This window comes from Protopterus annectens, chromosome 2.part1 (genome assembly GCF_019279795.1).
Source record: "Protopterus annectens isolate FY-2018-M chromosome 2.part1, PAN1.0, whole genome shotgun sequence".
NCBI classification, from domain to species: domain Eukaryota; kingdom Metazoa; phylum Chordata; order Ceratodontiformes; family Protopteridae; genus Protopterus; species Protopterus annectens.
In genome coordinates this window covers 923,614,864-923,638,531 of record NC_056729.1, presented here as the reverse complement: position 1 = coordinate 923,638,531, position 23,668 = coordinate 923,614,864, and the positions used below count along the sequence as shown (strand labels likewise).

At 42.2% G+C, this 23,668-nt stretch overlaps 1 protein-coding gene and 1 long non-coding RNA gene across 2 annotated transcripts in view; both read right to left on the bottom strand.

The window, feature by feature from the left end:
• Nucleotides 1-23,668, bottom strand: part of TRAPPC11 (trafficking protein particle complex subunit 11) — a 2,455,228-nt gene that overhangs the window by 1,293,716 nt on the left and 1,137,844 nt on the right. The window contains exons 12-14 of the mRNA XM_044062556.1: nucleotides 13,319-13,404; nucleotides 13,150-13,228; nucleotides 12,956-13,010 (exon numbers count right to left, since the gene is read on the bottom strand). Coding sequence (XP_043918491.1) covers nucleotides 12,956-13,010; nucleotides 13,150-13,228; nucleotides 13,319-13,404 — 220 coding nt within the window. The remainder of the gene's footprint in view (nucleotides 1-12,955; nucleotides 13,011-13,149; nucleotides 13,229-13,318; nucleotides 13,405-23,668) is intronic.
• LOC122794281 lies at nucleotides 1,988-6,922 on the bottom strand. Its single transcript, XR_006363628.1, has 4 exons — nucleotides 6,853-6,922; nucleotides 6,655-6,713; nucleotides 6,346-6,347; nucleotides 1,988-2,004 (listed from the first exon to the last, which is right to left on the bottom strand). It is a non-coding gene; the product is annotated as an uncharacterized LOC122794281 (long non-coding RNA).

The window sequence follows — 23,668 nt, the reverse complement described above, 5'->3', positions numbered from 1 at the left end:
GAAAGTAAAAGACTCATTAGAAACCTCTTCAGATAATTTATTTTTGTATTGGGGGATCAACTGAAGAAAAATCCCATGCCACAGATACATGCATCAATTATTTGAGGTACTTTATCTTTAATGAAGATTTTTAATGACTTAAACGTACTTCTTATAGCTTTAAGAGTTAAAGAAAGACAGTTCTGACAGGACTTAATTTTATGCCATTCTCCCAGATAAATTACATGAGTATGGGATTTCTTATAGGTGGCTTCTTTATTGCAAGAATATTTTCCATTTCTGACACACATACAAGCAATTTTAATGTACCTTTTCTAAAGAAAAAAAAAAGTTCCCCAAGAGGTTCTTACCTGCTGAAGCCAACCACCAACAATCACAACCCTCAGCTGACGAGAATTGTAAATTATTGCACATACAGCAACAGAGTTCTTAATTTTGGCACAGTCATACACCTCCGTTTTTCAGCATGTAATCTCATGCTAAGGGTGGCCAAGTTCAAAGCTTTGTCCAATATCCTTGGCAGGATATGTTCCACATACTTATGGTGACCACAACAATGAGGTAATCAAGAACATCTCTGTTTAAGTCCTTGTGAGTGGTACAAAGGCATCTACAACAATGCAATGTAGTGTGGAAGAAATGAAGCAAGGTTTGGTTAAGACTGGATGACTGGTCAAATGAGTAACACAAAACTGCAACCTGATAGCACATATACAGAACGCTACAAAACCTGTGTGAAGACTGAAGTACTTAAAATGACCTTGTGATTATTACAAAGATAGTTCTAAATGATCTATTTCTGTCTGTCAGTCACAATTCTCAACAAAATTTTGGAAAGTTTTCATAGCATTAATTCGGAGTAAAATAGGTTTGATAAGCAACTGTCATCAGTAAACAGTTTGAAGCTGAAACTGAGTGGCTGGAGCAGCTACTGTACAATTTGGAGGTATGCATAATAAAACTTTGTCCTCAGTATGACGTCCTTCTTATTTTAATATGTAAGCACACTTAGCAGTGACAGTGAAAGCAAGCTATTTCCTTTGTATTACTTTTTTCTTTTTGTTAAAGTTCACAACGATTAGGTTATCATTATGGTTACAGTTAAATATCAGGTTTGATTTGCTTATACTGTCATAGTGTTTAATGTCTCAGTTCATCAAAAGGTACAAAAAAATACTCACACACACGCACATACAGTATTTAAATTGATTTAACTGTGTTGCAGGAATATTAACTGAACTGGAAGTTTTGACTCTGCTCTTCAGTTAGTCCCACCCACTCTCCCTGTTTTTGTTTTGGTGTTAATCTTAGTGGCCTTGAAACTGCCCGCCCCTCTTGTAAATTTGTGTTTGGATACTCCTTCTGGGCCCATCTCATTTGCTCACTCAACTGAGTGCAGTGAGATCATATTCTGATTTCAGGCACTCCTACTGTGTACAAAGAGAGCATCTGGGAAACAGAAAAAAAAAAAGTTTAAGCTTGTTTCCTGCCTTTCCTGTTAAGTGGTATAGACTGTTTGTAGGCTTCTGAGCCCCCAAGCCCTTCTGTGTTGGAGGGAAGCCTTCTAGCTTAGATTTTTTTTCTTATAACTAGCCAGTTTTCTAGTTTCAGCACTCAAATCTGTTTCTTTGAACTCAGCACTTTTTCAGAACTCATTGTAAGCACTACATAAGCTGCAAATTACTACAGCACTCAACTTTCCTCACTTGTCTAGTGGAAAGCAGTTTTTAGTACTTAATAAAGAAGCACTTATCCAGGCATGTCTAACAGTCAGCTCCCAGTGATTTCTCCTGTCTACCTGATGAATTTGGGCATCTTGGGGCAATGCAGCAATTGCCTCATGTACACAGACAACCCTGTCCTCCTACCACCCAACACTACAACCTGAGAGAGATGCACTTATATAGCCAAACTGGAAGCAAAGCTTTCTTCACCCAAGACTGGACTAGACAGTCAAGAGGAGAAGGTAAACACTTGCACCACACCACACTCATCACATAGTCCCTCAAAACCTACACCACCAAAACACACACATAGAAACACAAAACACACACCTACATTCACGGAGGCTCTCAATAAAAACCTGCCCAAGCATCAGGGACATCCAAAGCATAAACACAAGCAAACTCCACCCCCCAACACAACCCAAATGACACATAGCCCACAAACTCAGTGTGCCACTCAACCACAGCCCATAAGGCATAACAACGTACCCAACACTCTAGTCATAGGTGATTATATAGTCAGGCACACTGATGTTCCACTCACTAGACTAAACAAGGAGAAAGTTACTGTCAGCTGCCTGTCAGGTGCCAGGATCCGTCACATAAAGCATGCACTCAGGTCACTCCACAATAAGTACAAATATGACACTGTCATTGTCCATGTTGGTGTGAATGACCTGAGATGTACCTCCCTGGACTACATGAAAAGAGACATGGAGGAGCTCTCCGATCTTGTATCCCAGGCAGGTATGACCCTAACCCTGAGTAGCATCCTGCCATCACCCAGAATGATACCACAGTACAAGGACAAAATGATTGACTTCAACAATTGGCTAAGCTTCTGGTGTCATTCTAAGGGGATCCAGTATTTGTCTGCCTGGGACGACATGATCGACAGTCCACGATGCTTTGCCAGAGATAGCCTGCACCTGTCGCCCTTAGGATTCCGGATACTGGCTAAGGCTCTTGCCACCCCTATAGTGCCTTTTTTAGGCAAGGTTCAAATGACAAATTCACCACCGTAACAGGTACAAGCAAGCAAAATTTGAGGGTAATGCTACTCAATGCTAGAAGTCTAAACCTCAAAATGCACTCACTTGAGGCACTCCTTAAAATGGAGAACATTGACATCTGTGCAGTGACAGAGACCTGGTTCAAAGCTCCAGAGAGCAACCCTGCATTACCAGGCTTCAATTCATACCACAGCTTTTGGCCACCTAACCCAGAAAGAAGCACTAAAGGCAGAGGCGTGTCCATATTCATTAAGGATATCCAGACCTCCAGGCTAGTTGCACAGCATAATGCATCCGAGATTATCCAAGTGCAACTAACTCTGGGCAAGACCACAATCCAAACTGTATCTTACAACAAACCCCCCACCATGCCCCAGGATTCACACTCCTCATTTCTTGATACACTGGAAAGTATTAGGGTACAACCCAACACCCTAATAATGGGCCATTTCAACTACCCCACCATTAACTGGGAAAAATACTCATGTATCAACTCTTTTGCTCAACGTTTTCTAGAATTCATAAATTCCAACGCCTTGGATCAACTTATTCACACCCCCACCAGGGGCAGCAATATCCTAGACCTGGTCATTACCAACATGGGAAACCAGTGTTCCACACCAGAGGTCAATTCCTCGTTGGTCAGATCAGACCACAAGCTAATCGGCCTAGACATGCACATCCCACCCCCAGCCCCAATTAGGGAAACCATCATAAAAAACTTCTCAAAAGCCAACTTCACACTTCTTAAGACAGAAGTGGCAAACTTCATGACACCCATGCAGATGGACAACAGAGGTATGACTGCCGAATCCTACACAAATGCACTTTATAAGCACTTACACGAGTGCATGGATCATGCTACCCCTAATAGAACCAAGATGTTATCCTCCAAAAAAAGGAAGCCAATCTGGTGGTCCTCTGCCATAAACAAACTCTACAATAGAAGAAAGAAACTGTTGCAAAAAAGAGTAAAATCCCATGACTGGAGGAACTCCCTACTCAACCTCAGTAAGAAGCTGAGATCCCTCATAAAATCCTCCAAAGCTAGTTACGAAAACAAAATTGCCACTGACTCTAAAGACAACCACAAAGCATTCTATAGCTATGTCAAGAATCTAAATGGGAACACTCAGATCTGCTCTGAGTTGCAGCATAATGGCACTAAATATACAGAACCAACTGATATTGCCAACATCCTAGCAGATAGGTTCAGTGCTAACTTTACCCCCCCCTCACCCCCTAGAGGGCCCATCTCTATACCAGAAGAATGCAAAGTTCCTATAATTGTGACTGCACAGGTAAAAAACACACTCTCCAAAGCCAAGAACACAGCATCCATAGGACCTGACAATATCCCAGGCTGCGTTCTACATGAACTACAGAATGAACTGGCACCCTAAGTATCATGTTCAATCATAGCCTCCCCTTAGGCTTTGTACCTACTGAATGGCGCACTGCGACAGTTATCCCACTCCACAAAGGGGAAGCCACGACGGACCCCGGGAACTACCGCCCCCATTAGCCTGACGAGCCTGTTCTGCAAGGCCATGGAACGTATCATCATGGAACTCATAAACAAAGACATTGGTAATCTCCAAACTCCAGACCCTACTCAGTTTGGATTTGTAAAAGGCAGATCATGTCTCCTAAACCTGATTGACTTCTTTGAAGCAGTCACCAAAGCCATAGATGAGGGTAAAATGGTTCATACAGCTTATCTAGATCTCGCCAAGGCTTTCGACACCATCCCCAACTATGGGATTACAGATAAGCTCACTAAACTAGGTAAAAATCCCTATGTCACAAGATGGGTTGCCAGCTGGCTCATGGACAGAGCCCACACTGTGAAAGTAGCAGATTCCACATCTGACATCAGACCAGTGACAAGTGGAGTACCCACAGGGTTCAGTCCTGGGTCCTCTCCTGTTTGGTATCTACTTCTCTGAAGTGCAGGCCAACACAGAAGGTCTTTGGCTAACAAAGTTTACAGATGACTGCAAACTAGGAGCCATAATCGAACCTCCTAATGATGTGGACAAACTACAAAAGGGCGTCACTTAGACAGATACCTGCTGTCAAAGCCATGGCCTGAAGCTCAATTCCAAAAAGTGTATTGTCATCCCCTTTGGTAAAAACTCTGTACCCATGAACTACCACATAGCTGGTAGTCTACTTAATGCTGAAAATGTGATGAGAGACCTTGGGACACAGGTGGACAGTAGTCTCTCCTTTGATTATCACATCGCCACAGTGGTCAGGAAATCCTTCTACGTGGCTCACCTCATCACAAAAAGATTCTCATCCAGAAAAAAAGAGGTCATTGTTCCCCTCTACTCACTCATTAGACCCATTATAGAGTACAACACCCCTTTTGGTATGTACCTCACAAGACATCTACAACAACTGGAAAGACCACAGAAATACCTCACAAAGAGAATTACTGGCCTCAAACAGATGCCCTATGCAGACAGTCTCAAAAAACTACAGCTTTACTCCATCACATATCGCCTACTCAGGGGCGATCTCTGCCTAACATACAAAGCTATGTCAAACCCAGAGCTGTTGGACATGCTCCACTTAAAGAAATCCCAATCCCTCCGAGCTATACTCTCTAGGGACCTTAACCTTGTCACCACAATAAACAGAACATGCTGGAGGGATAGATTCCTGTCCCAGAGACTTCCCATACTCTGGAACAGACTACCTATCTATGTCAAACAGAGCTCCTCATTAGCACTCTTCAAGAAAAATCTTGATGATTGGATGGGAAATGGGAAATTCACCCTGGGATCACTTCTGTGGCTCTGCTCGACAGGGGCACAGGAAAATAATTTTCTTGGGTGGCGAAAGCCACGGTACATTTTTTGGCTAGGCTTGTATGGGCCCTAGGGCCGATAGCCTACTACCTACCTATGAACCTATATATACATAATATGTATCTTTATATCACAAAATTTAAATTCCCCAAGAGCAACTTGGGAAAATAGTAACGAAACTTGAGGAATTCTGATATACACAGAGAAAGAAGTCGACAAGTTTTATCCCCCGCAGAGGACAGTGGTGAGGACTCTCACAGAATTTTGTGTACGGTTTCAGGAACTCCGCATCCATAAACACAGAATAGAGGATGAATCAATTAAAAAAAACAGAAAAAAGAATGCAGGATATATACCAGAAGGCACGAGGGAAAAATAAATGAATTTACTTGCGTAAAACCTCAAGTAAAGGAGAAAAGGAATATTGAAAAACTGTGTATTTCTTAAGGGATATCAAGTCCAGAAATGTGCTAAGGAGAACCATACAACAAAAATTGTTACACAGATGGAAAATGGGGATACAATGACTAACTCAGTTGTAATGAAGTGATACTACAGATACACCCCCCATAAATAAATATGTATATTTCCCTAAAGAATAACAAAACTGTAAATACAGAATTGAAGCAGTGTCTGACACCTTGGCAGAAAAAAGTAAGGCTATAATCTGTTAATCTTCATCATATACTTCTGGGTATGATTCCTTCAGTCTTTATTTATATGTGACCCTGAACATCATTTAAAAAGACTGTGCTCCTATGTCACCTCTAGCTGTCTTGCCTGATTAACAACTGTATTTAACCCACAAAACATACAGCTGGAAGCTACTGCAATAATACTGCCATGGTCCAAGGGTTTAACTACACCTTCTCACAAAAAATAAATAAATAAATAAATACACAAAAGAGTGAAACACCACTATATATTCAGACATAACAGCAACAATGTTCATAAATGAATATCATTGTACTAATTGCAAACAGTTCTTTACTCTCTTTTAGCAAATACAAAAGCTGCAGAATTTAAATAAAAAATGATTAAATAAAATACCTGAAAGTGATAAAAAATATTGCTGCTATCACGTGAAAAATAAAAGACTTACTTCAAGGCTTTGGCATATTCCTTGGCATGGTAGTATTCTTCCCCCATCTGGACCACTGTTAACAGTAATGAAATATATCAGTCGGGGAAAAACTGTTTTGAGCATCTGGTTTCATGAAACTAAATAACAAAGAATGAAAGCAACACTTGCTGAAACTACAAATGCTTAATCCTTCAAGGATATACAGTACTCACTCAGGTGGCTCCTCATTCTTAGACACTTGTATTTCTTGAACTGCGCAACAGCATTGCTTAGGAGAGTGATGATCAGTTCCTGTAAAAAAGATAAAGCACAAAGATAAGTTGCCTCAGCTTCCTGAAAGTGCACAGTATTGCTCACGACAGGTCCCCTCCAATAACTTACTGAATGATGAAAACTGTTCTCTTTCAGCTGAAGAGCAAGGATGCCAGCTTTTTCTTTCTCCTTCTCAGGGTCAGACAGGTCAAAACCTAAACAAGACAACATATAATTCATTACCTCCAAATACTGCTCAAGCAGTAAAAAAAGTTTCTCTAAAGAAAGAATGCACACATTTCTAGAATCATGTAGTCTGCAATGAACTTTCAGATGCACAAAACTCAGCAACAGTTTTCTTTTAAAACCAGAAACAATAGTAGCCACCACTGGTAGCATAGAAGTAGCTTACAGAAATAAAGCCCAGACTATTAGCCAGGCAATAAGAGTTCAACTAATTGCTCTGGAGTTTGACAATGTTGGCAAGGAGGATAGCTGGGCCCTTCATGGTGGGGGAGGGGGGCAGTGATGCAGAGGGGCAATCTATGTGTGGGCATTAGGCTAAACAACACACTGATGGGAAGTAACCTTCATGGCAAGTGTGCAGAAACATGCACGTACAAGTCGGGGGCGGGTGTGGGTGTGGTAGGAGGGAGGAGCAATGCGGGCCACTGCAGTGAAGGTGTTATACATATCTCAAACTCAAAGGAAGGTGTTAAGCTATCTACAATGCTTTCATTGTTGGGATACTGGAAAGAGCAGTATGCTTCTTCATGGCTGCCTGAATGATGCCCCCCACCTCTCCTCACATAGGCAGCTTTTACCTTGGCTCTGGGTAGAATCCAGAGGACCAAATGGGTATTGTTTAAGCAAAGGGAGGTTTTGAGAGTTGGTAGGCATGGGAGCAAAAATCACATAGAAGAAAAATACAGACAACAGCATAGTATCCCATTCATGATCAATGATAGCCTTTAAAAATGGGTTATTATTAGCTGACATGATGTATGTTAAACTATGTTAGTAATAATGGACTCGGTCTGGCAACAAGACACAGACACTATAAAAATAAGGCAAGGCAATAAACACATCAGACTGGGATGGCATCAATATTTGGCTGTGTTAAGGTCACAAACTGGTTTACATTTTAACTACATCTTTCTTGTTTATAGAAGTCATATTTCCAGAAAGCACAAAACCAAGCAGTTTGTATATGCATAAGATGAGGAATTCTGATGTGTTTAGCTGCTACTGGTAGGACAGTACGTCAGGTTAAGGCAGCTATATGAAAACATGCTATAAGCTATAATCTTGGGTTTGACTTCCATGGCCACCATCTGTACAGTGAAACTGCAATTTCTTAGTCAGATCAAAGATTGTGGTTGAACCAAGAAAATAGCTATTTAGACCTAGAAGTGTTTCAGAGGACCACATTCAGCTCCCAAAAAAAGAAAAATTAAATAAAAGTGAAAGATCCCCCCAAAAGCAAGCAGAATGTAAACCCTGCTCTGAAAATGGAGTCAGGTTTACAGTGCTCAGTAAAAATGTGCACCAAGGGCCAAGTAGCTACCTTAAGACTAGAGCTAGAGTCCACTCCTTTCCAAAAAGCCTCATAATGGCCACAGCTCTAATAAAACCAGCCTTGACATTACAATAAGGCCTTTCGCCATGGTCTGAATAACAAAACTGAATAGCCTGAGAAAGCCATTTAGAAATGTTTTGCTTTGATACCAGCTAACCTTTTTTTACCATTAAAGGAAACAGAAAGCTTGTTTGGTTTTATAAAATCTTTACTCTTTTCCAGGTAAAATCTTAACCATCTTTGGACATCCAAATTATGAAAAATTCTTTCTTCTCTATTTAGTGTAAGTTAAGAAACTTACTTTGGCATAAAAGAAGGGTTGGATTAAAGTCTCACCCTGTCCTTATGGAAGATCAAGAAAAGTTGAGTAGATTATAAGGGCTTACAAGAAGTTACAGCACTGGCTAAACCAGTCTTCTAAGTGTGAAATTTCGGAGAACTAGCTGTGTGTGTTCGGGGGGTGGGGAGGGGTTACTTTATCACAAAGTTTAGATCTCAATATACTGTCACCTGTTTTCTAGGTAGTCTGATATGTAATACCCCAATCAAGAAGTGTTTGACTAGGAATGGGGGCGGGATCTAGTGGCAGGCTGATATGGTCAAAAGGTACATCTTGACGAAACGATACGTGAGGCCTGAATTGAAGAATTGGCTGATGCAGGTACTGAAGAACTAGTGGAATACCCACTTCAGATAGATGCTGGTTGTCTATTATGGCACCAAGTAAAACTCTCTTTCATTTGGTTAAATATGATTTCTTAGCTGCAGGTTTGCTTCAGTCCTTTAACAACTGCTGTACTTAAACAGAAAAATGGTACCTAAGTGGGATCAAAAACCTATCATCCGTATCATCCACACAGTTAAATGGAGATTCTGAATGTTTGGGGTGAATGACTGCTATCACCCTCCACAAGAGTGGCTTGACAACAGCCCGGGTAACTAGCGACCCATAATTTAACCAGACTCATCTGTAAGGCAATGGAAAGTACAGTTATGTACACTTACCATAAATGTAGATGTTCAAGTGTATTCACTGTTGCAGTCATCACCTGTGTGTTACCCCTGCTGTGGTAGCCCTTGGCCGGCCTGAATACCAGAGTCAATGTTTTTCCTGAGTCGGCTGTTGTCGCTTGCTGGCTGATGCCAGGGTCGTCAGTGCTATAAAGGAAGGCAGTTGACGCCATTACATCAGTTTTACTTGCCCTGACCAGTCAGAGGGCCAAGTAAATATAGAAAGTGGTCCTGGTGGCTAAAAGCCACCATTAGAAAAGTACAGTTTTGTACCTACCATAAATGTAGATGTTCGAAGATCCACATTGCTGCAGTCCTTACACTAGGGTATACCGCTGTCCTCGGTCGGCCCGAATACCAAAGTATATGGCTGACGCGGGTCCTGGCATTAAACTGACGCCAGGACGTCAGGGTATAAATGCGCATGACCGACGTCATATCCTCAGTCTTTTCTTGCCCCAGATGTCAGAAGACCCTAAACAGGGTAAAATCAAAAAAACACCAAACACTAAACACCCCTGCACCCAAACTATGTACAACTTTTAACAAATATATATATAATAAAGTACCAACCTATCCACACAACCACCACCTAACACAGAGGGGAAGGAGGGAGGGTAAATTGGACTGCAGCAATGTGGATCTTCGAACATCTACATTTATGGTAGGTACAAAACTGTACTATGTTCTTCATCTCACATTGCTGCAGTCCTTACACTTGGGTAGATTCCCAAAGCAGAGGTAAGGGAGGATGGCAAATCAAAGAGAAGCAGGAGCCGCCAAAATGCCCTGTAAAATAGCAGTGGCAAAACCAGCCCTGGATTTAAAATTTTTCATGGCTGCACAGGTAAACACACTCTCCAAAGCCAAGAACACAGCATCCATGGGACCTGACAATATCCCAGGCTGCGTTCTACACGAACTACAGAATGAACTGGCACCCTACCTAAGTATCATGTTCAATCATAGCCTCCCCTCAGGCTTTGTACCTACTGAATGGCGCACTGCGACAGTTATCCCACTCCACAAAGGGGAAGCCACGACGGACCCCGGGAACTACCGCCCCATTAGCCTGACGAGCCTGGTCTGCAAGGCCATGGAACGTATCATCATGGAACTCATAAACAAAGACATTGGTAATCTCCAAACTCTAGACCCTACTCAGTTTGGATTTGTAAAAGGCAGATCATGTCTCCTAAACCTGACTGACTTCTTTGAAGCAGTCACCAAAGCCGTAGATGAGGGTAAAATGGTTCATACAGCTTATCTAGATCTCACCAAGGCTTTCGACACCATCCTCAACTCTGGAATTATAGATAAGCTCACTAAACTAGGCATAAATCCCTATGTCACAAGATGGGTTGCCAACTGGCTCATGGACAGAACCCACACTGTGAAAGTAGCAGATTCCAAATCTGACATCAGACCAGTGACAAGTGGAGTACCCACAGGGTTCAGTCCTGGGTCCTCTCCTGTTTGGTATCTACTTCTCTGAAGTGCAGGCAACACAGAAGGTCTTTGGCTAACAAAGTTTGCAGATGACTGCAAACTAGGAGCCATAATCGAACCTCCTAATGATGTGGACAAACTACAAAAGGGCGTCACTTAGACAGATACCTGCTGTCAAAGCCATGGCCTGAAGCTCAATTCCAAAAAGTGTATTGTCATCCCCTTTGGTAAAAACTCTGTACCCATGAACTACCACATAGCTGGTAGTCTACTTAATGCCGAAAATGTGATAAGAGACCTTGGGACACAGGTGGACAGTAGTCTCTCCTTTGATTATCACATCGCCACAGTGGTCAGGAAATCCTTCTACGTGGCTCATCTCATCACAAAAGGATTCTCATCCAGAAAAAAAGAGGTCATTGTTCCCCTCTACTCACTCATTAGACCCATTATAGAGTACAACACCCCTTTTGGTATGTACCTCACAAGACATCTACAACAACTGGAAAGACCACAGAAATAGCTCACAAAGAGGATTACTGGCCTCAAACAGATGCCCTATGCAGACAGTCTCAAAAAACCACAGCTTTACTCCATCACATATCGCCTACTCAGGAGCGATCTCTGCCTAACATACAAAGCTATGTCAAACCCAGAGCTGTTGGACATGCTCCACTTAAAGAAATCCCAATCCCTCTGAGCTATACTCTCTAGGGACCTTAACCTTGTCACCACAATAAACAGAACATGCTGGAGGGATATATTCCTGTCCCAGAGACTTCCCATACTCTGGAACAGACTACCTATCTATGTCAAACAGAGCTCCTCATTAGCACTCTTCAAGAAAAATCTTTATGATTGGATGGGAAATGGGAAATTCACCCCGGGATCACTTCTGTGGCTCTGCTCGACAGGGGCACAGGAAAATAATTTTCTTGGGTGGCGAAAGCCACGGTACATTTTTTGGCTAGGCTTGTATGGGCCCTAGGGCCGATAGCCTAGTACCTACCTATGAACCTATATATACATAATATGTATCTTTATATCACAAAATTTAAATTCCCAAGAGCAACTTGGGAAAATAGTAATGAAACTTGAGGAATTCTGATATACACAGAGAAAGAAGTTGACAAGTTTTATCCTCCGCAGAGGACAGTGGTGAGGACTCTCACAGAATTTTGTGTACGGTTTCAGGAACTCCGCATCCATAAACACAGAATAGAGGATGAATCAATTAAAAAAAACAGAAAAAAGAATGCAGGATATGTACCAGAAGGCACATGAGGGAAAAATAAATGAATTTACTTGCGTAAAACCTCAAGTAAAGGAGAAAAGGAATATTGAAAAACTGTGTATTTCTTAAGGGATATCAAGTCCAGAAATGTGCTAAGGAGAACCATACAACAAAAATGGTTACACAGATGGAAAATGGGGATACAATGACTAACTCAGTTGTAATGAAGTGATACTACAGATACACCCCCCCCCCATAAATAAATATGTACATTTCCCTAAAGAATAACAAAACTGTAAATACAGAATTGAAGCAGTGTCTGACACCTTGGCAGAAAAAAGTAAGGCTATAATCTGTTAACAATCTTCATCATATACTTCTCGGTATGATTCCTTCAGTCTCTATTTATATGTGACCCTGAACATCATTTAAAAAGACTGTGCTCCTATGTCACCTCTAGCTGTCTTGCCTGATTAACAACTGTATTTAACCCACAAAACATACAGCTGGAAGCTACTGCAATAATACTGCCATGGTCCAAGGGTTTAACTACACCTTCTCACAAAAAAAAATAAATAAATAAATACACAAAGGAGTGAAACACCACTATGTATTCAGACATAACAGCAACAATGTTCATAAATGAATATCATTGTACTAATTGCAAACAGTTCTTTACTCTCTTTTAGCAAATACAAAAGCTGCAGAATTTAAATAAAAAATGATTAAATAAAATACCTGAAAGTGATAAAAAATATTGCTGCTATCACGTAAAAAATAAAAGACTTACTTCAAGGCTTTGGCATATTCCTTGGCATGGTAGTATTCTTCCCCCATCTGGACCACTGTTAACAGTAATGAAATATATCAGTCGGGGAAAAACTGTTTTGAGCCTCTGGTTTCATGAAACTAAATAACAAAGAATGAAAGCAACACATGCTGAAACTACAAATGCTTAATCCTTCAAGGATATACAGTACTCACTCAGGTGGCTCCTCATTCTTAGACACTTGTATTTCTTGAACTGCGCAACAGCATTGCTTAGGAGAGTGATGATCAGTTCCTGTAAAAAAGATAAAGCACAAAGATAAGTTGCCTCAGCTTCCTGAAAGAGCGCAGTATTGCTCACGACAGGTCCCCTCCAATAACTTACTGAATGATGAAAACTGTTCTCTTTCAGCTGAAGAGCAAGGATGCCAGCTTTTTCTTTCTCCTTCTCAGGGTCAGACAGGTCAAAACCTAAACAAGACAACATATAATTCATTACCTCCAAATACTGCTCAAGCAGTAAAAAAAGTTTATCTAAAGAAAGAATGCACACATTTCTAGAATCATGTAGTCTGCAATGAACTTTCAGATGCACAAAACTCAGCAACAGTTTTCTTTTAAAACCAGAAACAATAGTAGCCACCACTGGTAGCATAGAAGTAGCTTACAGAAATAAAGCCCAGACTATGAGCCAGGCAATAAGAGTTCAACTAATTGCTCTGGAGTTTGACAATGTTGGCAGGGAGGATAGCTGGGCCCTTCATGGTGGGGGAGCGGGGGCAGTGATGCAGAGGGGCAATCTATGTGTGGGCATTAGGCTAAACAACACACTGATGGGAAGTAACCTTCATGGCAAGTGTGCAGAAACATGCACTTACAAGTCGGGGGCGGGGGTGGTAGGAGGGAGGAGCAATGCGGGCCACTGCAGTGAAGGTGTTATACATATCTCAAACTCAAAGGAAGGTGTTAAGCTATCTACAATGCTTTCATTGTTGGGATACTGGAAAGAGCAGTATGCTTCTTCATGGCTGCCTGAATGATGCCCCCCACCTCTCCTCACATAGGCAGCTTTTACCTTGGCTCTGGGTAGAATCCAGAGGACCAAATGGGTATTGTTTAAGCAAAGGGAGGTTTTGAGAGTTGGTAGGCATGGGAGCAAAGATCACATAGAAGAAAAATACAGACAACAGCATAGTATCCCATTCATGATCAATGATAGCCTTTAAAAATGGGTTATTATTAGCTGACATGATGTATGTTAGTAATAATGGACTCGGTCTGGCAACAAGACACAGACACTATAAAAATAAGGCAAGGCAACAAACACATCAGACTGGGATGGCATCAATATTTGGCTGTGTTAAGGTCAAAAACTGGTTTACATTTTAACTACATCTTTCTTGTTTATAGAAGTCATATTTCCAGAAAGCACAAAACCAAGCAGTTTGTATATGCATAAGATGAGGAATTCTGATGTGTTTAGCTGTTACTGGTAGGACAGTACGTCAGGTTAAGGCAGCTATATGAAAACATGCTATAAGCTATAATCTTGGGTTTGACTTCCATGGCCACCATCTGTACAGTGAAACTGCAATTTCTTAGTCAGATCAAAGATTGTGGTTGAACCAAGAAAATAGCTATTTAGACCTAGAAGTGTTTCAGAGGACCACATTCAGCTCCCAAAAAAAAGAAAAATTAAATAAAAGTGAAAGATCCCCCCAAAAGCAAGCAGAATGTAAACCCTGCTCTGAAAATGGAGTCAGGTTTACAGTGCTCAGTAAAAATGTGCACCAAGGGCCAAGTAGCTACCTTAAGACTAGAGCTAGGGTCCACCCCTTTCCAAAAAGCCTCATAATGGCCACAGCTCTAATAAAACGAGCCTTGACATTACAAAAAGGCCTTTCGCCATGGTCTGAATAACAAAACTGAATAGCCTGAGAAAGCCATTTAGAAATGTTTTGCTTTGATACCAGCTAACCTTTTTTTACCATTAAAGGAAACAGAAAGTTTGTTTGGTTTTATAAAATCTTTACTCTTGCCAGGTAAAATCTTAACCATCTTTGGACATCCAAATTATGAAAAATTCTTTCTTCTCTATTTAGTGTAAGTTAAGAAACTTACTTTGGCATAAAAGAAGGGTTGGATTAAAGTCTCACCCTGTCCTTATGGAAGATCAAGAAAAGTTGAGTAGATTATAAGGGCTTACAAGAAGTTACAGCATTGGCTAAACCAGTCTTCTAAGTGTGAAATTTCGGAGAACTAGCTGTGTGTGTTCGGGGGGGGGGGGGGGGTTACTTCTTCATCACAAAGTTTAGATCTCAATATACTGTCACCTGTTTTCTAGGTAGTCTGATATGTAATACCCCAATCAAGAAGTGTTTGACTAGGAATGGGGGCGGGATCTAGTGGCAGGCTGATATGGTCAAAAGGTACATCTTGACGAAACGATACGTGAGGCCTGAATTGAAGAATTGGCTGATGCAGGTACTGAAGAACTAGTGGAATACCCACTTCAGATAGATGCTGGTTGTCTATTATGGCACCAAGTAAAACTCTATTTCATTTGGTTAAATATGATTTCTTAGCTGCAGGTTTGCTTCAGTCCTTTAACAACTGCTGTACTTAAACAGAAAAATGGTACCTAAATGGGAACAAAAACCTATCATCCGTATCATCCACACAGTTAAATGGAGATTCTGAATGTTTGGGGTGAATGACTGCTATCACCCTCCACAAGAGTTGACAACAGCCCGGGTAACTAGCGACCCATAATTTAACCAGACTCATCTGTAAGGCAATGGAAAGTACAGTTATGTACACTTACCATAAATGTAGATGTTCGAGTGTATTCACTGTTGCAGTCATCACCTGTGTGTTACCCCTGCTGTGGTAGCCCTCGGCCGGCCCGAATACCAGAGTCAATGTTTTTCCTGAGTCGGCTGTTGTCGCTTGCTGGCTGATGCCAGGGTCGTCAGTGCTTTAAAGGAAGGCAGTTGACGCCATTACATCAGTTTTACTTGCCCTGACCAGTCAGAGGGCCAAGTAAATATAGAAAGTGGTCCTGGTGGCTAAAAGCCACCATTAGAAACTTACTTCTCCTTAAATAAAGAAGATATAAGGGGGAAGGGGGGTGGGAAACCAGGACTGCAACAGTGAATACACTCGAACATCTACATTTATGTAAGTGTACATAACTGTACTACGTTCTTCGTGTTTCACTGTTGCAGTCATCACTTGTGGGAGGATTCTCTAAGCTGAGGAGAGGGGTGGTAGGATTAAAAAAAGACCTAGGAATGGGTCAGCTTGCCCTGTAGAACTGCAGAGGCAAACCCTGCCCTAGTCTTAGAAAATAGAGGTAGGTGGTAATGCTTGGTAAATGTATGGAAAGAAGTCCAGGTGGCAGCTTCCAGGATGTCCCTGGTGGGAACTCCTCTGAGGAAAGCTGTGAAAGTGGAGGCTGCCCTGTGGAATGGGTTTGAATAGTCTTGGGGGGGGGGGTTCCCATGCAAACTGTAGTAGAAATGGATACAGTGTGATACCTGCTTGGAGATGGGCTTCCCCTCTACCCTTGGGGCAAAGCTGAGAAGTAGTTGGGCTGTTTTCCTGAAGGGTTTAGTAAGGTCCAGATAGTATCTGAGCTGTCTGTGCATGTCCAGTGAGGGCAGAATTCTTTCCCCCTTGTTTTGAGGGTTAGGAAAGAAGGTAGGTAGATGTATGGCCTGGTTGAGAGTTACATTAGATACCACTTTGGGCATAAAGGAGGGATTAGTCCTCAGGGAGACCATGTCCACATGGAAGATGATGAAGGGCTCAATGGCCATCAGTGCCTGAAGTTCTGAAATCCTTCTGGCTGAGGTGATAGCTAGGAGAAAAGCAGTCTTCCAGGAGAGGTATCTTAGTTCTGCTGAAGCAGCAGGTTTGAAGGGTGGTAAAGTAAGTTTTTCCAAAACATAATTCAGGTCCCAGACTGGAGGGGGTGGCCTTCTGGGAGGTCTGATATTAGAAGCCCCTCTGAGGAACTGTTTAATCAAAGGATGGGAAAACGGGCTGTTCTGTATCAAAATGAGCTGAAATGGCTGAGGAGTGGATTTTAATAAAGGAGAAGAGGCCACTATTGAGTAACTCTGCTAGGTAGTCCAGGACAAGAAGGATGGTAGGTTGTGAGGTATTGTCCCCTCTGGACTGGCTCCAGGAGCAGAATCTTTTCCATTTGCTGGAACATTCCTGCTGAACCTAGGAGGTTGAACCTGAAGGAAATATTTTACTGTTTGCATAGATTTTGCTTTGTCTTCCATCTTAAGCACCTCTTCTGCTTTTACTCCAAACAAGCGGTCCTTATCCAAAGGTGCATCAAGTAATTTAGATTTGACATGATCAGGGAGAGGCTGTTCCTTCAGGTCTATATTAAATCATAGAACGCTTAGAAAAACGAATGATGATTTATCGATCCCATGTAAGTGAAAGCTTACAAACTCGAACGCTTAGAACAGTGTTTTTTTCCAAGGGAAAAAAAAAAACTAACACTTAAAACATAACATAAAGTGGGGGGCTGTGCCCCCCACACCCCCCTACTTAAATATAACAACACTGAGACTGCACTACAGTGACGAAAATGGCAAAGTGATGGACGCGGCCAAGCGATTTCTATCCCAGGGAAAGAATTCACTTACATGCCGCTTCATTTTGCCTTTTCATCTTTTCAAGTTTGACCAAAACGCATTTGAAAGAATGTGTCTTCAGTCATCTAATAGGAACCTGTTCCTTCAACCATGTGTGCCTCTCAGTAACAGATCCTGACACTGCTGCCCTGCTTGAGGCTTCTAGGGTGTCATATCCACAGCATAAAGAGTGTTTTGCCACTTGACAAGTAGAGTGCAGTAAATCTGCCAACTCTTAGAATTGACATAGTCAGGAAAGGTTGAAATTATCTTTAATAGTTCCAAAGTGTGTTGTTGATGTTTTAATATGTGAAACTGACAGTAGAGTGCTCCAATAGCTAAGGTTGCAGAGGTGTATACTTTTTTACCCCATCTGTCCAGAGCTCTGGAGTCCTTGCCAGGAGTAGGATTCTTTGCAGAACTAGCCTTAGCTCCTTTTGGTCCCTGTGTAATGACCTCCGGGTCTGCAGCAGGATTTCTGTACAGGTATTTGTGAGAATCCGGTACTCTGTAATACCTGTCAGGTTTCTGGGAGCAGGTGGGAGGGCGTCAGGAGTTAAGCTGGATTCCTGGAAGACATGATAAACCACCTCTAAGATACGGGGGATGGCCAAGGGTCTGTGCTGGGGCAGGTCTAGAAACTCTCTTAGTCTTTTCTTAGACTGAGGGAAGTCCTGGGATTCCCAGTGGAAATGCTCCCTGAGGGTGTGAAGGGTTTCCCCAAAAGAAAGATCTTCCGGTGGGGAGGAAGAAGGAATGGATTCCTCTGCACCTGAATCCTCATAAGCAGTAAGAGGGCGTTTCTCTTCAAAATCTGAATAATCAGACTCCTCACAATCCTGTTCTGTCAGTATTTCAGAGGAAGGGTCCCTTTTCCTTTTAGAAGATGCGGCCTGACTACCCCTGATAAGGGTGATAAGATCCTCCAACATTTTAAGCATTTGAGCTTAGGGTGGTGGAGCAGGAGTAAAATGGTGGCTAGAGGTAGTTTTCCTAGGAGTGGCCTTGCCTCTCGGCTTAAGAGTATCCATCAGTCTGAGAGAAATGGTAGTCGGAGGAGAACACATTGTTTTTTGTCTAGATTGGTAGTGCGAAAAACCTCCATGGAAGCCAGTGCCTGGGTCACGGCTCTGGACCCAACCAAGGCAGAGACAACCAAAGGCTCAGAATACAAAGAAGATTTCTGCGGCATACTGTACTCCAAAAGGGTCTCAGTAGAGGCCTGTGAAGGTACTGAATCAGGCATCAGGGGCTGCGAAGGCACCTCACTGAATTCCAGAGAATGGACGACCTGCTTAGCGGTAGAGAAGCCTAAGCCTTGTGTGGTCTGTCTTTATCCTTACATTTTTTCATAATGTCTACGGATTGTTGGCTGATGGATGCCATTTTGGAATGCGAAGACAGATGACGAAAATTCCTGTCTACAAGAAGAGCTCTACGACGAATGGCTCTCGCATTAAAGAGGGCACAGAACCAGCAATGGGAGACGTCATGGTCTGGGACTAAAGTGATGCAGTACGAATGTAAGTCTCAGTATGGTATTTGCTTTCCACAGGCGAGACAATTGTTAACTTTTTCAGAAATCGGTTAGTGCAAGAAAAAAGGATCCCCAATGGGGTACTTAGCTTTAGACGTTTTCAGCTGTAATTCAAACTCTGGTAGCGACTGACCAGCAAACTTGCAAAATGCTTCTACTACAGGCTCGACTGACCGGCAAACTTGCGAACTGCTTCTGCTACAGGCTCCACTGCAAAAAGACTGATGTAATGGCGTCAGCTGCCTTTCTTTATAGCACTGATGACCTGACATCAGTCAACAAGTGACAGCAGCTGACACAGATAAACACTGACGCTGGTATTTGGGCCGGCTGAGGGCTACCACAGAATGGATAACCTACAGGTGATGACTGCAACAGTGAAACACGAAGAACATCAAATCATCATGGACCTCATAAATAAGGATATAAGTAACCTCCAAATCCTGGATCAGTCCCAGTTCGGTTTTATCAAGGGCAGGTCATGCCTGCTAAACCTGGTGGACTTCTTTGAGAATGTGACTAGAGCCATATATGAGGGCAAAGCTCTGCATACAACCTATCTTGACTTGGCCAAGGCCTTCAACACTATCCCACATTCGGACATCATTGACAAACTAACTGAGTTGAATATCAACCCCTGTGTTGTCAGGTGGGTTGCAAGCTGGCTCACAGATCTACATCCCTCAGTCAAAATAAGACACTTTACCTCTAGCAGCAGACCTGCCACCATTGGGGTCCTACAGGTGTCAGTGCTGGTCTCCTCTTTGGCATATACTTCTCAGAAGTCTTGGCCAAAATGGAGGGGCTGTGGCTAACCAAGTTTGCAGATGACTGCAAATTAGGTGCTATCAGTGAATCCCCTAGTGATGTCAACATACTTCAAAGGGGCTTACACAGACCAATGATTGGTGCCAAAGTCGTGGTCTTAAACTAAGTGCTAAAAAAAGCATCATCATTCCCTTTGGTAAAAACAATGTCCCTGCTGATTATAAAATAAATAATACCCTAAGAACCAATTCAGTAGTGAGAGACCTGGGAACACAAGTTGATTGTGACCTCAACTTTGACCACCATGTGTCTACTGTGGTGAGGAAAGCATTCTATGTCGCTCATCTGATTAGCAAAGGCATCGCCTCAAGAGCAAAAGAGGTTATAACTCCCGAGTACTCATCCCTCATCAGGCCTATTATTGAATATAATGCTCCCTTTGGTATGTACCATACCAGACACCTGCAGCAACTTGAGACACCTCAGAGATTTCTAACTAATAACATTCAGGGTCTCCAGCACATGTCTTACACAGGCAGACTGAAGTCACTGTCATTGTACACAGTAGCATATAGACTACTTAGAGGTGACTTTTGTCTGGTTTACATGGCTATCTCTGACCCAAATCTAATGGAAATGCTGCACATCAGTAAGTCAAATGGGACTAGAGTCACCTGTTCCAGGGTTGGCCTCTATATATATTAATTAGATGTGAACAGACCTTTTTTAGCACTGAAAAAAGAGTTATTTTGACTTGAAAGCTTTGCGTTTTACTGTTTATATGAAATAATTTTAGACAGTTAAGTCCTTGCTTGTTTCTTCTTTTTGGATTTACTTAGTGTTTCAGACTTATTTGAACACCAAGAGAATTTGTTTGCTTGCTTGTTTCAAGGACCACAATCTAGCCTACAACATGAAAAGGACCTGTCGGAGAGAGAGATACATCTCTCAGAGGTTGCCACTCCTCTGGAATAGGCTTCCAATCCATATCAAGCAGAGCACCTCCATGATCTTGTTAAAAGTGCAACCTGGACGACTGGATGGGATACCATAAATTTCTGCCAGAGATTGCCCCAGCTTCTCTCCTGGACAAGGGTAGCCCTTGCCAGAAAAACCTTGGGCATAGACAATATCTCTCATCTAGTATTATACTGGGATTTAATGGATAGGCTTGTAAAGACCCTTGGGTCAATAACCTAGTAACATCCTATGAACCTATGAGGGATCCTTTGTCCTGTGTGTAAACAAGTCCACTCCGTGAGGTAGGTTTTGTAACTGCTTTGGCCAGATAGATGAGGAGGAAGAACCAATGTTGTCTGAGCCAGAAGAGACTTACTAGAAGCATCTTTGTCAGGTCTTTACTGATCTTTAGTTGGACACTGAATATTAGAGAAAATGGAGAAAAGCTTTAAAGAACATTTCCATCCAAGGGAAAAAGGATGAGTCTGCTTTCCACATATTTTTGCAAGGAGTCCACTGTTTAAGTTGTCTGTGGAGATGGAAGGCAAACATCTGCTTGGGGAGTTCTCCACAAGTGGACAATCTCCCGTAAGACCTACAGATGTATCGTTCACACGAGGGTCTACTGTGGATCTGCTCAAGCAACCTGCTACTGTGTTCAGCTCTGATGGAATGTATGCTTGTGGAGTTAAGACTGTGTGGAATTGCCAGTTCCGAGGCAATCAAAGATAGTCTTGCAAAGACCCACCCCCTTGTTGTCACATACCACATCACTGTGAAGTTGTCAGTTATCACTGACAGAGCTCCTGGCATCCAACATTGATTTACAGCTTTGAGAGCTTTTATTAGGGCCATCATTTCCTTGATATTTGTTTGTCTTTGACATGAGGTCCCACATGCCCTACACTTTGACACAGACTTTTCCCCCCATGCAAACTTTGAGGCATCTGTGGTGACTAAATTACAAAGCGTTGGGAGAGAAATAAAAACAGTACAGTTGTGCAAGTAAACATACCATAATATTAGATGGGTTGTACCCTGCAAAGGATAAACACCTGGCAAACTTACAAAGTTTCAAGGGCACCATCCACATGCCCAAACCATCATTCAGCTCACCCTGGGCTGAAGAAACAGAGTGGATTGGGTGCTAACCCCTTCAGATATTTTATGCCAACTGAAGGACTGAGACTAAAGCCCTAAAAAAGTCGATGATAAGAATGCACAAATACACATTCTTAGCCACGCAACAAAAACATAAAAAATCAAATGGGGGGGTGAAGGTAAGGATGGAATGCCTATTAAAAACTGTGATCATTCAAACTGCGCTATGTTCATCATATTGATTACTGCTGCAGTAGCATTAGCCATACGGGTAGACTACAAAAGCGTAGGCTGGCAGGGAAAAGGAAGGATGAAGGTCCAGCAGCCACTGGAAAGAATTGTCCTAGCAAAGCCTGTCCTAAACCTGGAGAAGGAATCTACTTTATAGTACATGGGGGACCAAGCTGATGTTTAAAGAATGCTTCTAGAATTCAACCATTTTCAAAAATCCACATATGAAGCCAAGGCTGTGTTACTACCAGCCTTGACTCTGAAATTGCCTTGTTGCTGTGGGGATCACAAAAGATAACAGCATGAAACAACTACTTGGAAATAGTTTGCTTTGACACAGGTTGTCTTTTTTTGCTTACACAGGACAAGAGATCCCTCATAGGTTCATAGGATGTTACTAGGTTATTGACCCAAGGGGCTTTACAAACCATAAAATCCCAGTATAATACTAGATGAGAGAATTCCTAATTTATTTTGTTCTCTTAAGATAGTACCAGATTTGTGAGTGAACATCCTAGGTATGGAGTATCATTTCTCCCTCATTTTTTGGTCTGGAAAGAAGATAGGGAAATAAGCAGCTTGACTTAAAGTAAAGTCGGATACCCCTTAAAGCATAAATGAAAGATTATTTCTCAAGGAAATAATATCTTTGTGGAATGTGAGATAAGGCTGACCCACCATAACTAATAGCAACTCATATACTCTTCTTGCAGAAGTCAGAGCAATCAGTAATACTGTTTCCCATGGTAAGAAAGTACATTTGTGTACACTTACCATAAATGTAGATGTTTGAGTGTATTCACTGTTGCAGTCATCACACTTGGGTTATCTGCCTGCAGATAGCCCTCAGTCAGCCGAATACCAGAGTCTTAGGAATTCTGCATTGGATGCTGTCGCTTCTTCCATGACATTAGGTCGTCAGGGGTATAAAATAGGCAGCCGATGCCATTACATCAGTTTTTCTTTTCCCAAATGTCAGGAGCCCCCAAACAGGAAGCTAGTATATGGTGGAGAACACCACCAGTAAAAAGTAAATATCAATGCCATTAGGAATAGCCCTAGAGAGGAGAGGTAGAAAGACAGAGAAAGCCAGGGGGCTGGAGGGAAGGAAGCCAGGACTGCAACAGTGAATACACCCGAACATCAACATTTATGATAAGTGTACACAACTGTACTATGTTCTTCGTGTTTCACTGTTGCAGTCATCACACATGGGTTGATTCCCAAAGCTGAGGAAGGGTGGAGGCAGTCAAGAAGTGTTAGGGCTGGCTAGTAGGCCTTGCAAGACTGCTGTAGCAAATCCTGCTCTGGACTTAGAAAAAAATTGCTGAGTGGTAATGCTTGGTGAAGGTGTGCACAGAACTCCAGGTTGCAGCCTCCAGAATGTCCCTGGTAGAGACTCCCCTGAGAAATGCTGTAGAGGTGGAAGTAGCCCTAGTGGAATGTGGTCTGATCCCCTGTGGGGTAGGTTTTCCATGGT